Source organism: Tigriopus californicus, chromosome 9 (assembly GCF_007210705.1).
Source record: "Tigriopus californicus strain San Diego chromosome 9, Tcal_SD_v2.1, whole genome shotgun sequence".
Classification (NCBI taxonomy): Eukaryota; Metazoa; Arthropoda; class Copepoda; order Harpacticoida; family Harpacticidae; genus Tigriopus; species Tigriopus californicus.
In genome coordinates, this window is record NC_081448.1 from 112,482 (window position 1) to 125,145 (window position 12,664).

Here is a 12,664-nt window from a genome sequence, read left to right on the forward strand (position 1 = left end):
TTTACAAGTGTCTGAAAAGGTTAAGATATTTTACGTAAATTTATCATACTCGCGTGTAAGTTTTTTCAGACAATATTGATGTTTTACGCCTGAAAGATGAATATTTCTATGATGGAACAAAAAGATGAATCTCTGCCAATTTGTCCTTACTTTTCTGCTTTCTCAAATATGATAGCCTTGGAAAATCACATTATTTGGATATTCATTCCTAACGCCATGACGTTTTTCCTGTTATTATTGGAAGGCTAATTAATGAACTGAATGTTAACAAAGAAATTCGAACCAAATTTGTCAAGAAAAATAAGAGTTATTGGCAGATTAACTAGAATATTCCAAAAAATGTCCCAGAAGGGTCTGAAATATGTCAGAAACCAAGGCATTTTTATGAGGCAGAAATGAGCCACCCGGAAGCACTGGATCGATCTACGTGAATAACTTACGCCGGGCCATGGATTATTGCTCCAATCCAGATAATGATTCGAAAATCAACGCTGGATAAGAACCCACTTAAACGCAACCTCCAGTAGAAATTTGTTATTAAGGGGTTACGTAGTTAATGATTTTTGTTAAAACAGTTTGTCTTTAGGTAATGAAAAGCAGCCAAAAAAGTTCCAACAACATGAAAATTAGTTACAAATAGGTAAAAAAATTAACATTTCTTTGGTTTTTCGAATATTTCGCTGGTTCTCAAGGCAATAATTGTTTCAAAATTTGTATTCACGAATTATCATAGGAATAGCTCTTTGCTATTATATTGGTTCATATTTTGAAGCATCATTAAATCATGAATGATTTGTAAAGTCAACTCCATCATTGTGTGAGAATCAAAGTCAGTATGTGTACCTATAACTTGCAACATAATCCAGAAAAAAGTAAAATACGCCCTCAGTTACTTGGCAATGCCAACCAAAACATCCAATCTTTAGAGGAGATGGTCAAAACAGTGACCTTCATTAGAAATGGAAAAAATGCTGTTGAGAAAAGTGTAAGTGAACCATTGAAACGGTGCGCTTTACTAGCGAGTTTGAAGGGAGACATATTAGACCGAGTGAAATAAACGAGTTCTGAGTAGTAGTTGTAATGGGGTAGCTGGTAGAATCTGTTCGGCAGTGAAATGTAAGTGGAGGTACGAGGATAGATAAGGAGAAGTACATACTTATTAAATTTGATATCCTAAAAATTGCAAAAAAAATATATTTGATCGACCAACGAATAAGAGTTGGTTTATTTGGCTAACCCTTGAATCTAAGGTTGATCGGAAATTTTAGGCAAAAATTTGTCCAAGTCTGACTTAAATCCTGCTACTCGATCCACGCCTACGTAAGCCCTACGAATATTTGAGGGCAGCAAATTGAGCAATGAAGGAGCCCGAGAAAGAAGAGAGTTGGACTTCATTATTTTGACTGACCTGGATTCTCGAGGGCTTGAAGGTGCTCTCAAAACGCTCATTAAGCCTCTACGGCCACTACAATTGACCCCAAATCCCCTAAAGTAAAGGGTTGGGACAAAGCTCATGGATGCCTTTGAAGACATACATTATCAGATACCTTTCGTACCTTCTCTGAAAACTGTACAATCCCAACCTTTCTATGCCGTTAGAATTATGTTTCTATAGTAAGTTTAAATTTAATACAATCATTGCACTCTTATTTTGCAGTCTCCCAGTAATAAGAATGACTAAAGTACTCCAAAAGAGATAGTGCAGTCATGTAACTCATGTTTAATGGCTCACACATTTCACTTCAGTACAAGGTAACATGTTTCATGAAAGAACCAGGCAGGTCCCATGTGTTGATTTACATTTTAGATCTATAATGACACATTCTTGTGACTCGATATTCTGAAAACTCAAATTCAGAAAGGTATTTGAGGATAATGACACTTTTAGAAAAATTTCTCCTTCCATGAATCAACTTCATTGTATGCCATTAAGGAAAAAGTTTGAAGAATTCTTGAAGCATATATTCAATGATGTTTGTCATTCTTTACAATATTCTCTCTCACACAGTGCATTTGTTCAAAATGTGCTTGGAAACTTTTCCGTTCATCAGATCATTTTTACAAAGTGGAGACTCTGGCCAAACCTTGCGCGGCTCTGCATTCAGGGTCTCTAGTTATTTCCATGAATCTCTATCTTGTTTACCCTTCTCTGCGACACAAATTTGACCATCAAACCAATTTTTATCATACACTCGATGAGATCGAGCCAGCCGTATTTCACAGAACCGCTGTTTCTTAAAACTGACATGTCTATCTCTACATGTCTATTCATACAATAATTTTCAAGTTCGTATCAGTGTTGCGAGAGTCTATCGGCAGAGCGTTGCCGGTGAGGATCAGTAACATTCCTTGGCCGAAGGTATCAGTGCCAAACGGATACTACTATTTCAGTCCAGACCCAGGTATCAGGGAATGTTCCATGGAAGGGTGAGTTGGTTCCAAGCCCATTCAACCCGTTAGAGGGAGTCTGGTACCTGGTCTTCTCAGAGCTGGATCGGCCTCCCTGTTGGCAGGATACTTACTCGATCTTTTTTCGCTCCAATGTTTTGGCGGCCAGACGCCCGCTGGATTTGGCCCCAAGCCCCGCTCACTTGAGCCTGAGCCTTAGCCCTCCGCCTGTTGGATGACGCCAACTCCCTCCGTCCGTGAGTCCGCCTGGCTGAGAAAAACGCGCCCAAAGCCCTGGGAATTGGCCGCGTTGTTTCCCGCTCTAGCCCCTCGAACAGGCTCATTCTACCAGGGCAGTTTTGGCGCGGAGCGTTCTGCACCGTTGTCACCAGAATTGACAAGGGGGGTGAGATTGAGCCTGTTCATTTCAGGGCGGTTAGCTGGAAGCGCCCTCGCCCAACGGCCGAAATTCTCGGCCCAAAACGACAAACATAGCGCTCTAGCCGATTAGGCAGAGAAAGGTGGGAAATGCCTTGTGCGGAGTGATGATTGCTCTCTGGATTGGCTTTGGAACAGTCCAAATTGCCTGGCTGCTTAGAGCAGGATTGGGAAAACTGCCAGTAGTAGTTGAGGTAGTAGCAGTGGGAGTAGTGCTGGGATCGCTGCTATCCTTCGCCCAATGGAGCTGGTGGGCCTTGGCGTGAAAAAGAAGGAAGGAAACAAGTAGGCTGCTGTATGTTATTGCGGGGCTAACTTTGTCTTATTGTTAGTATCATCATCATCTTCATCATCATCAGCATCAGCATCAGCATCATCATATGTGATTATTCTATTGTTGTTACCATCATGATGAGAATGGAAAAGTTGGACTGGAATAACGGGACTGTGATGAGACTGCCTAGTTTGTGTTAGGTGCGGGTAGGGTGTGCTAGGAAGTTATCCTCGTCCACATTGACACAGGGGGTGACAGTGGAGACAGTCGAGACTGAGGAACTAGCCGGAGTGGGTAGATTCGGATGACATCTGATATTTCATTCGCGAATGAAGGTGCGCATTCGTCGACCCGTTGATTGATTGATTGATCGATTGGATGAATGAGTGATCTCAGGAACCCAGGAAAGCATCAGGGGATCCACCACATCCGGAAAGACGACCCCCAAAGGAACGGAGTCTCTTTCTCTCTCTCTGGCCTCTGGGCTCTGGCCTCTTTCTTCATAACCCAGAGTCTCGAAACACAAGCCCGTCATTCTCATCACTCTCATCAATAGCATTGTTGGTGTGACTAAGACTACACATTGAAACGAGTGATTTGGGGTCCAATCGTATCGCCATCCTATCTATCCATCTCGAGTAGGATTTGTCGTGGTCGCTTTGATTTGACCGAGGCCCATCACTGATTGATTGCATTTTGCTATTAAAGCCGGTCTGAGATCTCACCCTGATGTCTTCCACGTCGATCTTGTTGCTTTTGGACGATGGGGAGATGCACCCGTTTGTGCCCAATTCCTCGGGAGGACTGACCTCCCCGGGGGGTGGGAATCTCGTGCTCACCACCTCCCGCTCGCATACCGGCAGTGGTGGATCCGACACGCCCACATTGACCTACACGGTGGATGGCAACATCATCACCACCGAATCGGGCGAGACCATTTCGCTGGGCTCGCATTTTCTCACGTCGGACAATGAGATCCAACCTAAAATTGAAGTGGATGGCATCTCCATGCCGGTAAGTAGTACCAGTCACTGGGGCGTCGGTTCTGGAATGAGGCCAACAATTGACAAACCACATGTCTGACCGATTCGAAATTCCATCAATTTACCACCTACGAAAAGCCCTCCGTGATGCTGCTGTCCATAACCATAGCTCGTAGGTCGCGGTTAGAAATATGTGTTAAGTGCCAATCATCAAATCAAAGTCATGACAGATAATTGACTTAGAGCCAGGTTTGGCTAACCCATATTTGCAGACAATTGAAAACCGTGTCATTAAATTGGACTTGAATCTGGGCTCTTTTGTCTCTCACCCTAATGCGTTCAAACACATTTGGTCTTTCCTTGGCGTAGGTATCTCTGCATTTGTTCGTGATGACCCGCTAAAGATTGTCTAGATTGACATAATCTTTCCATTTGCACTTGATACTCACGACTGAATCGGACCCATGACACAGCTTCCCTAAAGAAGCCAACGCTATCTCAAGAAGTACAATAACCCTCATTATGAAATGATGTTTTCCGTAACTTTTTGCTCCTTTTTATTTCACAAGTGTGAAAAAAAGATAAAACTAAAATTGCCTTTATTTGACTGGAAATAGGTCTGAATCTTGATCAGAGGGTGACGAAAAAATTGAGTTTGAAAACAACTTTATACGCCCTCGCCCGCTAGAAACAGGGCGACAAATTGGTCATGTTGGCCAGTACCCTAAAATCCTCCAAAACTAAGTTAATCAAAATGCTTCAACGAATTGGTTGGCAGAAAATTCGAAATACGTCCACTGGTTTGGGATGGTGTTACCGTCACCCTTGGATTTGACGTTTTGGACCTTCATAGTTTGTGTCATTGCACGGTTGGTTTTGGCTTTGCAGATGGAAGTGGTCGTGGACAAATCGGGTCAATCCATCGCGTACAAGAAAAGTCGGAAATACTTGGACAACAACAGCCTCTCGCCTTCGTCTAATATCCCGGGTGCAACGGGTGACAACGACAAAAAAGTTTGCCTGTGGCCCACGGGCAATGGAACCACGTGCGGCAAAACCTTTACCAAATACGACAGCCTCAAGCGCCATCTCACTGAAACTCACAAAGGTTAGAAGGCGCTGAATTGGGCCCATGAATGAAAGAATGAAAGAGACCTTTCATCTAGAAGGCATACCCATCTAAACTTGAGCCACATTGAGAGACAAGCCGATTAAGATCGCGAACTTTTTGAATTTCAGGTGTCAGACCGTATGCCTGCTCAATGTGTGACAAGACTTATGGACGGCGAGATTACCTACAACGCCATCTCAAATCCCACAACGCCAGTTATGCTCTGAATTTAGCGGGTGGAGGCGGCTCCTCCACGGTCCTCACCTCAAATCCAGTCTCGTTGGTCAATAGCTTGCCCTCGGCCTCGACCAATTCCATGGTCCAGAAGATCAAGATCGCTCCCCAGACCAGTAACGTTCAAATCGTTCAAATGCCTCAACCCGTTCAGAGTAAGCACAACTACAAACATACATACAAACAAATATGCAAACCGTACATATGTTTCTAAACGCCAGCTTCGTGTTGCCAAATATGATCCATTTTGGAACTTGTTCTCCAGGTTTGAGTGGAGTACAAATCATTCAGCATTCAAGTGGGTCCAATGTGATCTCGTCGCCTTCTTCGCATTCGCACCACGCCGTGGTGAGTCCGCCGAGTCCGGGCAGCAACAGTGTGAGCTCAGGCTCGACTCCGCTCACCACACAGCTGCCCTTCTTCACCTTGAACGGCTCGTTGCCGCAGGCCAGTAAGCCCATGGGCTCGAAGATCTGTCGGTGGGTGCAGAACGATGGCACTGTCTGTGGAAAGGCGTTTTCCAAATTGGACAGTCTACGTCGACACGTTAATGAATTGCACAAAGGAGTTCGTCCGTTTGCATGCCCCTTGTGCGAAAAGAGCTACGGACGGAGAGACTACCTCGATCGACACATGAAGACCCACGAAAAGAAGAACAAGTCATCCACAGGCTCGGGCATGGAGTGGGACGATGGAGTGCTTTTAACGGGAGATGAAATGCCTCCCCCTCCACCAAAGATACCCAAGAAGAAGCGTAAAGATATTCCAGCAGAGGAGAAGAAGATTTGCCTGTGGATATTAGACGATGGAACGGCGTGTGGGAAGACTTTCACCAAATTCGATAGCCTCAAACGGCACGTGTCGGAAGCTCATAAACAGATCCGACCGTACTGTTGCACGTTGTGTGGTAAGAATTACGGGCGACGGGACTATTTGTTGCGCCATCTGAGGTCTCACAACGATGTCGAGGTCTCTAATTTGAACATCGCCAAAGTGACCAATAACCCCTCTACGGGCAACACCGCCACGATAGTGGCTGCCCCTAATCCCATGCCCGGTCAGTCTGCGTCGTCAATTAGCTTGAGTCAACTTCCCTCTATCTCCACCAACCAATTGGGCGGCATTTTGCCCTCGTTACACACCTCCAACTCAACCAATGCCAACGGTGGCATGACGGGTCACCGTTTAGCCCCCTCCATCTCCGGGAAAAAACGCCCGGCTGACGATAAAAAGACGTGCAAATGGGTCTTAGACAACGGGACCATTTGTGGGCGAACATTCTCCAAGTTCGATAGCTTAAGACGACACGTGGCGGAACTGCACAAAGGCATCCGACCGTTTGTGTGCGAGATCTGTCAAAAGAGCTATGGTCGTCGAGATTACCTCGACCGTCACATCCGATCAGCCCACAAAGAAGGAGGTGGCGGGGGCGGTGAATCGGATGACATCACTGAGATGACCACGCATGAGCTCGACGAAGCGCTTGATGGTGCCACCATCGTGACGGTGGGTGGAAATCATGACGACGATGATGATGAAGACGAAGACCATCATCACCACCACCATATCATTAAGACTGACCCAACTGACTTGGAGGAGGTGATCTTGCCGAGTGTAGTGACCGTTGTCACCTCGGACGGAATGTAGGAGGTCTTGCTCGTGTCCGTTTCATTGTTGATATCATTAATTTTCAAAGCTAGCCTAAGGCTTACGTGGGGTCAGCCAGCAGCTAGTGTTAGCGAGTCAGTCAGCCTTTTGGCCTTTCATCCACCCACTGGCTTTGCCCTCAACTACACCATGTGTACCTTGTCGCGATAATTATTATTGCCAATATTCTGCAATTATTATCATCATCATTATTACTATTATTATTATTATTATCATCACCATCCTTATTACTATTATTACCGCTGCAACGATTCGAATGACCATCATTGATATCAAGTGAGCTATTCCTTCAGCGTCCTGTTTTAAGGAATGGCATCTTATTTATCCCATCTCTGACCGTTGGGGTCTTCCGTTGCTGAAGGTCGCCAAGAAGCCCGTAGAAATATATGTTGCTCAGCTACTTTTGTCCTCGAGCAGGCAACATAAGGTTTGCCCTTTGTTTGCTTGTTTGTTTGTTTGTGTCTGTCTGTCTGTATATATGCGAAAACAAGAACAAATGTACCTCATTCCTCATCTCACCCTGTGAATAACTGGCTTCAAATTGGAGGGAATATTCATTAGCTAGATTCGGTGATTTTGGCCTTAAGTATCCGAAGGTTCAGAAGTCGGAAATAATCGTATGGATCATGCATAGACCACTAATTTTCAGTGGTTTATGGATCATGTGATTCGGGAGGATTAGATCGTTATGAAACATGAGGAAAAACGTCCACAATGTTGGAGTTGCATCCCTCACAAAATGAACGTGATTGAGTTGTTGGTCAGTACCATAGGAAACCAAATAACTAGAATGCTCAAGCTCCACAGGAGTTGTACTGGTTGAGCATGATTTCAGGTCAGCTGACGCTGGGCGGCAAGTGACAATCACACTTTGTGAAATCTCCCTTTAGGCAAATTTAGTCATTCCCATGAATCATTTGTTAGTCTTGTTTTCTTTTAATTTCTTGTGATTCTTACAAATATGCATGTAGAAAGAGCGGTAGGATAATAAAAACATGCTTTTTGGGCGTAACACACGTAACATGTTCAAAAGATTGGGACATTAGCAGAGCAAATCTCATATTTTATTTATCGCCCTTGTTTAGCAACGCATCTCGAAAGTGAAGCAAAATGTATCCGAAATTGCAACGCAATGATGAGGCATTCGGTATTTCGTTTCAATCCCCCAACAATTTGCTTCAATGTGGGCGATGTGATTACACCTTTGCGTAATCGAGATAATTCCAACACCTCTCGAGGTCAGCCTGAACCAGGGTGGGCAATTTTGAGAATTAGCGTGACTTTTGGACACCAAGTGGACAAAAGTGTCCAAAAGTGTCCAAAAGTGGACAAAAGTGTCCAAAAGTGGACAAAAGTGGACAAAAGTGGACAAAAGTGGACAAAAGTGGACAAAAGTGGACAAAAGTAGAACAAGTGAACAAAAGTGGGCAGAATGTGTCCAAAATTAAGTACAATTGGGCAAGGGGATTGACAAGCAAACACTTTTAAACCCTAAATCATGTTATTTCTTTACCAAATCTAGATGTGAACCAGCAAATAGAATCAGTAATCAATAAAATCTAAGCTTTCTTCAAACACATAAATATGAAGTAACAACTAGCCTTTTCACTAACGTTTTTAATTTCCAAGATATACACTTAACCAAATCGTTATTTGATACAATACAGCTTTATAAAGTCAAAACAAATATCTTAATATATTTTGAATGTTAATAAGTCAAAGCCACACTATAATCAGGGCATTTGGTGGCTGGGTAATTTTAACAAAGATTTAAAAAAAAAAAATTTGAAAAAGCTTAGGAGCTGAATATCAAATATCCAATAATACTTCTCATATTTGTAATATACATAACATATTTATAAGGAGTGCATGAATTACACTTTTATAATACATCTAAAAACTAAGATATATGTTTCTATAAGAAACATTGAGAATCTCATTTCCTGACATCAAGCGCATCTTTAAAAGTTAAAAATATGCCTAACAATGTCTCAATTAACTTACTTATGGAAGAAAAACCATAAGTATAGGAAAATATGTCATTATTAGATTTTAAGCAATTCGTAAGAAATTCAATTTTAATATTAGTATTTTTAAGAAGAAATCCCAAATGACTGATGATTTTAAGTAAAACATTTTTGCAAAAAGTTAATAATGTTGAATAAATGAAGCCGATAACCAGAATATAATGTTTAGCTATTTCAGTTTTTGAATCCTTTGCAACAGCTGCATTCTACTAGAGGGAGACTTTGTTCCCTGCTTGCTTTCTAATCTAACGTAAGAAAAAAGAGTTAAGAACCTGTCTTTCAAATACCTTTTTTGGGTATGTTAGAGGTATGTGGCAAAGGTTTTAAGAACTTATCTTGCTCTTGGAACAATCAATGAGCAATTTTTGAAGTAGAGGATAGGTTTCATACAGAATATCCTTTATATTTGTAGTTTTAAAGGTTCGTATTTTTGGACACTTTTGCCACTTTTGCCACTTTTGTCCACTTTTGTCCACTTTTGTCCACCCTTATTTTTGGACACTTTTGGACACTTTTGGACAGGGGTGGACAAAAGTGTCCAAAAATGAAATGCCCACCCTGGCCTGAACCCAGGCTTGTTCCTTGGGTTTCAGTTAAGTGTTTCCACCACACGGATGAAAATTGCAGTTGGAGCCCCATCATAGCCCCTTCAACGTTTTGGTGTTAAAATTGTGTTTAGACAGCTTTCTCTAACCCGTTTTTTGAAGGGTGCCAGAGGAGAGCAATTGCTCGGCAAGGGGTCGTATTAGGAGTTTCAGTTCAGAATTTGCACGCACCGTCAACGATTCAGATTGGTACCATAGTTGCCCTAGGAATTTTGTCTATGAACGGAACTTTTTGACTCCCAGCGATAGCTGAAACGAAAACATGCGATCGCAGCGCCCTTGATCGATCTATTCCTGGAGTTATCTATGGTCAGTACATCGAGATACAAATTTGCCTTGAGTAACCCTTTCGGAAACGCGTTACTTTTCTGAAATTGTAACGCGTAATAGAAGGGGGTTTCTGCCCTCCCGTTACTATTACCTATTTCTTTCGTAAACGTGAAGGTTTCTTGCCCGATTATATTTTAAATTCCTTCTCAAATGCAATGACTTGCTTGCCATTGATGGCATCAATCAAATCATCATCAGCGACACTTGTTTCACATCATATTTACTACGCACGAATGACTTAGGCTTGTATGGGTGTAAATCTTGCTTGGGACAAACAAAAGTTGATAGAGGGCCTACTGAAGTACCTGAGGTCCTACGCAAGAAGAAATGCGCCATTATGGCCTTCTTGTCGTAAAAGGTGGCCAGCAACACATAAATGACGTCGTTGATAAGCTTAGGTTTTCCGAATTCTAAGACATCACAGATCCGTTCGTTTTTAGCTTCCTGTATTGCTTCCTTTCGTCCCATTGTAGCTTGAGATAACTCATTCGAAAGGAGAGTAACATGGGATTGTTGATTTGTTTGCACTTGGTTTTGATTGATTAAATGATAGGCCCGTCATTGGGAATGGAATGAGATTCCAAATTTAGGTTACCCACTTTGTGCGTTTACTTTACCTTGAATCTTAATGTCGATAAGTCTATTCAACAAAAGGCCACGGTCAAGTTCATCAAAGGCCTTGACAAAGTCGAGATAAACTACATCGACTGATTCATGGCTCTCTAGACCCTCATTAACCTGCTCTATATGTTCAATCAGTTGGGTAACCATGCTAAAATGGGTTCGGAACCCATGCTGGCTTGAAAGATTCAATTCTTTTTTGGTTTGTTTTTTTCGCGGGCTTTTCTAACCGCTACAGGGAATGCAACATTTGGGGACGCCTCGGAACGAGCCTATGGAGCGGCCGTGTATTTCGTTTCAAGTTTAGCGGACGGTTCTCTGCACCCAACCCTTGCCTTTAGCAAGACGAGGTCGGCCCCCCTGCATGAGAGGCTATCCATCGCTAGACTTGAGTTACTTGGAGCCTTGTGTGCAGCCCGTGCGGGCTCCTTTGTTGCCAATGCCATGAGAATTCCTGGAGGACAGTGCTACTTTTTTACGGATTCACTCATCAATCTATTACGCATCCAGCAAGGCCCTAACAAGTGGAGGCAGTGGGTCGGAAATCGAATTAAGTCCATCATCGACCAAGCTCCGGCAACCCAATGGAGGTTTTGCCCCGGGGAGCAAAATCCCGCCGATCTTTCGTCGAGAGGAGCCAACATAAAAGATCTTCTGGCGAGTTCTCTTTGGTGGGAGGGGCCGCCCTTCCTGAAGAACGATCAAGCTAGCTGGCCAATTCAGAAGACCGTGAAAAGATCGAAGGAAATGATGGAAGAGGACAGGCGGGAAGAAAAAAAGGTGGTGCTCCCGGTGATTATAGCAATGTCCGAGCCCAGTGGTCCCCTTCTTGCATTACTCGAGCGTACTAACTCTTGGACGAAGCTTATTCGCACAACTGCGTGGATCTGTCGCTTTACAAGAATTATCCGGCCGGGCTTAACTCCAAACCAAACTTATAACAAACCAGTAGCAAATTTTCTCAAAGTGAGTGAACTAATCGCTGCAGAATTGCTGTGGTTCCAATTAGCACAAGTCAAGCCTTTCATGAAGAGCTCCGAGCTTTAAAGAGCAAAGAAACCATAAAAGGGGATTCTACGTTGGTCTCTCTACAACCGATTTTGGTGGATGGTCTGATTCGGAGCGAAACCCGCCTTAGACTCAGCACGGATCTATCTTTTGGGCAAAAGTTCCCGATAATCCTAAGCATTGTAAGATCGTAGAGTTGTTCGTACTACATTTGCATCAACTCCATCTACATGTTGGTACAGAGCAGATCCTGAGTGCATTGAAGAGAAAATTCCACATCATTGGAAATAGGCGTGAAGTGAGACGAATCTTGCACTTATGCTTGGCCCCCAAATGTCGAAGACCTCTTCCTCTTACTCAAAGAATGGGCCCATTACCTCCAGAGCGATTGAGTTTATCCCAAGTATGTTTTGAGAATACCGGCCTTGATTTTTTTGGCCCGATGTTGGTACGACATGAGTGTTCGGAAAACAAGTGCCCTCATGGAGAAGTACATTCCAAAGTGTATGGGTGCATCTTTACCTGCTTCACTTCTCGTGCCATACACCTTGAATTGGTCTGTGACTTATCTACGGAAACATTTCTACTAGCCTTCCGACGTTTCATGGCTCGTCGGGGAATCCCACGCCAATGCTACAGTGATAACGCTAAGACGTTCAAATCGGTCGATAAAGAGCTTAAAGGCGCTCTTAAGAGAATAAGTTGGAATCAAGCTCAGGAGAGCCTCTCTAAGTACAAGGTGGAGTTTGTCTTCTCTACACCAAATGCCGCTTGGACAAATGGAGTAACTGAGAGGATGGTGGGACTTACGAAGAAAGCTTTGCGCATTATCCTTCATTCTACAACTCTGAGTTTTCGCCAACTTGAGACGGTTCTTCTAGAATGCGAAGCAGTGGTGAATAACCGCCCACTGGCTACGGTTATGGAAGGAAACATAATGCTACCTATTACACCAGCTCAGCTTTGTGTTGGGAGGG

The 12,664-nt window shown here is 43.3% G+C and overlaps 1 protein-coding gene across 1 annotated transcript; it reads left to right on the forward strand.

Moving 5' to 3' along the window:
- The first annotated feature begins 3,072 nt into the window (after window positions 1–3,072).
- On the forward strand, window positions 3,073–7,614 carry LOC131886895 (zinc finger and SCAN domain-containing protein 10-like). Its single transcript, XM_059235347.1, has 5 exons — window positions 3,073–3,738; window positions 3,809–4,114; window positions 4,972–5,191; window positions 5,323–5,583; window positions 5,694–7,614. The coding sequence occupies exons 2-5, from the start codon at window positions 3,830–3,832 to the stop codon at window positions 7,073–7,075; spliced, it is 2,148 nt and encodes a 715-aa protein (XP_059091330.1). The 5' UTR covers window positions 3,073–3,738; window positions 3,809–3,829; the 3' UTR covers window positions 7,076–7,614.
- The last annotated feature ends 5,050 nt before the right edge of the window (window positions 7,615–12,664 follow it).